General features: G+C 49.7%; 1 protein-coding gene across 1 annotated transcript; it reads right to left on the bottom strand.

Moving 5' to 3' along the window:
• Positions 1-755: 755 nt before the first annotated feature.
• LOC132482349 (melanoma-associated antigen B10-like) lies at positions 756-1,803 on the bottom strand. The gene is given in 3 exon segments (XM_060087618.1): positions 756-1,052; positions 1,054-1,547; positions 1,662-1,803. Coding segments are annotated over 3 exon segments (933 nt in total).
• Positions 1,804-3,296: the final 1,493 nt, after the last annotated feature.

The raw sequence follows: 3,296 nt of genomic DNA, 5'->3' as shown, positions 1-3,296 counted from the left end.
CCAAGGCTCCAAGTTGTCTTGCCTCAGGACATTTATACTTAAGTGCTCTCATCTGGCCCTCCCCCTCCCCCTCATCCTTTTTTTTGCTTGTCTTTTTTGTCTTAGAGGGCATATCACCATCTTCCTTATATGTTAGCTGCTGCTAGACTCTAATTCAATGGGAAAAGACTCAGTCTTCTTTTTCTTACCACCCTCCATACTACCATGGAGCCTTCCAAAGAGCAGATGCTCAATTAATGTTTGAGGGGAAAAAATGTGAACAATTTATTATGATTTTATTTCTCCTATATTATTGAATAAACGAAGCAAGTTCAGGTGTATAACTTTTATTTTACAGAACAGCAAAATACAAGGAATAAGGGAAACCAAGAATTGACCATCTTTTACTTTTTTCTCTATTTTTTGATCCCAACTATTTTACTGCTAATTTCTTTCACATTTCTAAGGAAATGCCTATTACACTGCTATCTTTTCTTGTTCCAGGTCACTAAAAAAGATGGAAGGTTACCCTATTTGTTTAATAAAATGGCAAAACTATTACTCTTAAACTTCATAAACAGCATTAAGTATGTAACCAATATCATTCATACACTTAGATTCTGAATCTAATTAAACTTTTTTAAAGAAGAAGCAACATTTGAAAACCTTCAACAACAAAACATAAATCTGTAAGTTATTCTAATATGCTATTCACTGTGATCCCTCCAACACCACCTCAGCCCCTACACTACTGCAGGAAGGTGCTTCAGATTTCACTACAGGTGGGAGAAGCTGCCCTGGAAGTCGGCCCCGGAACGCACACTGGCCACGGTACCAGTGCGAAGCATAGCTGCAAATCTGGCTCGGGCTCTCTCTTCCTCATCTCTCAAAGCCTCTTCATACAAGAGTGGGAAGGCACTGGGGACCGTATCATGAATCTTGGCCAAGAATTCAAGGACTTTCGTCTTGCTGGTTTCAGCATGGGCTCTCGGGCCCCACAGGAACTCATAGCACGGGGGATCGCTGTTGGGCACCTGGCGGTACTCCAGGTACCTTTTCCTGCACCAAATCTTTGGTGATGAGCTTCTTGGGCTCCCCATGGATGAAGTGCTTCTTTCCAGCATATATCCCCATCACATTGAGTACTTCCCAGATATCCTCCTCAGTGGCGCAGTTGCCCTTCATGAAGATCACACAGAGGACTGTCATAAGGAGGCCGGTCTTGGGCACGATCTCCTCACCCCTCATCCTGTCATCACTGGTGTGCTGAAATTTGCTGACAAGGGCATAGCAGTGCCTGGTGGGATCGACTTCCTTCACATCAATGCCAAAGGCCAGCACCATCAGCTCAGAGGCTCTCCTGAGGATCTCATGGAACTGCTCCTTGTACTTTCTGATGACATGCTTCAGCATACCCTCCTTTGTAATGGGCTCTCTCATGTTATACTTGCACAGCAGGAATTGCACCAACAGAACTGCCGTCTGGTCTACAGCGGTTCTGCAGGAAAAATCAGTGCTGAGTGATGCCTGAGAGGTGCTTGGTTTTTCTTCATCTTGGCTCTTGGCACCTTCATCAGATCTTGTGCATGAAACACCTGCAGAAGTAGTGGTAGTGGATGGGGCTCTCTGAGACCCCTGGGATCTTCTACCTGACCCAGAAGCAGGGGAGCTCTGGAGATTACCACCAAGAGGAGAGGTGGGGGAGGAGAGAGACTCTTCTTCCTCTCCTGCAGGGGCCTGAGCATCTTGGAGATGCTGAGCCTCACTCCGGGCCTGACTGCGTTTCTCGCGGGCATGGCACTTGCTCTTCCGGCCCCGAGGCATGATGACACAGGTCAGGGCCAGCAGGCGGGAGTGTGGGCAGGAAGGCAGGCAATGAGGGCACCTGGGGGAGGGACAAGGAGATGCTGTGAGCACCTTCAGCGGGGAGAATCCTCCCTGGCTTTAACCAAGGCCGCCTCTGCAGTTTTCTGTGAGGTCACTGCACTAGGACCCAAAGGGCTCCTTTTCTGATCAGCCTGTCCCCTGAGACCCCTGCAGAGAAGTCAGTGTGCCTTGGGCTGGCAGGTCTAGGCTCTGTGTGGTCTCCTCTATAATCCTCTCAGTTCACATTTAGGATCATCCTGTCAACTGTTGGCAGGGCCCAGCCATCCTCCCCTTTACCGCTCTGAAGCTAAACTCCTTCCACCAATGGCCTTCCCTCCCTAAACCCCACCCCCCACCCCAGGAGAAAATGAGGGAGAGCCTTAGCGGGCCACCCCTGCTGGGGCCTTCCAGAGCTGACAACAGGAGCAGGGTTTGATGGGACCCCCCCTTTGTTAGGGTTTTCAGTCGTCGCTCATGTCGCCACCTGCACCAGGCCAAGCCGCCCCCACCCCAGCCCCCGCCGGAGTTTGACAGCCCTGCCCGGGGCCTCCCAGGGTGGACCGCAGGGACAGCAAGTGTGTGTGCCGGGTTGAGCGTGCCTTCAGTCCTTGCTCAGTCTCCTCTCGATGCCAAATAAAGCCTGGGATGTTTTCCTCTGTTGATCTGAGACCACCAGCCTCAGATCAACGTCTTCATTCCCTGAGACCCCGAGGCAGAACTGATGGTGCGTTGGGCCGAACAGTTTTGTCACTAGCCTTTTAGCATGCGTCGGATTGGAGCGGGGGTTCTATGATGTCTCCTTTGCTCTAGGGAGGCATGTTCCTGCAATTCTAACTAAGCATCCTCCTTTCACTCTCAGCATCTCCTCTCCCCTCCAGAGACCTGAGAGCCTGGAGGTGGAAGTCAGTCAGTACCTCATGGTGACAGCTCTGCCCTGGGTTTCCCAGGAGTGAAAGCGGGGGCGGGGCTCTGTGCGGGTTCCTCTATTCTGGGGTGGGTTGTCGCATCATTCCTCAAGGTGGAGGCATGGAGTAAGGTGTCCTCCTCTTGGCTGCTTCTTTAAAGGCTTCCTGGGAAATACTAATTCTCTGAAACCTCTGAGCTGTTTCCCTGCAAACCTTGCAGAAAATGGATGAGTCCAAGGCTACATACCAGACGGGAAAGTTGCAGTGTAAGGCGGGATCCCAGGACACATGGTGGGCTCTAAAAGAAAAGGCACACTGGCCCATAGCGTTTGTTCGCCAGCCATACTTAGACTTTGGGGAACATTCTACTCTAAAAGATCTACTTTCTGAGGAGAAGAGGCTAAGCTACAGGATTTTGTGAGACCTAGCTCTTTTATATTATCTCACGTTGCTCAGTCCAGTGTGGTCACTTTTATTTTTTGACCCTCATTCATACTAAGAAATACATTTATATCTCTAACAAGTGTGTGTGTATATGCATTTTTT

The sequence above is a fragment of the Mesoplodon densirostris genome, chromosome X (genome assembly GCF_025265405.1).
Source record: "Mesoplodon densirostris isolate mMesDen1 chromosome X, mMesDen1 primary haplotype, whole genome shotgun sequence".
Lineage (NCBI taxonomy): Eukaryota > Metazoa > Chordata > Mammalia > Artiodactyla > Ziphiidae > Mesoplodon > Mesoplodon densirostris.
This window is presented reverse-complemented; position numbering and strand designations above follow the sequence as displayed.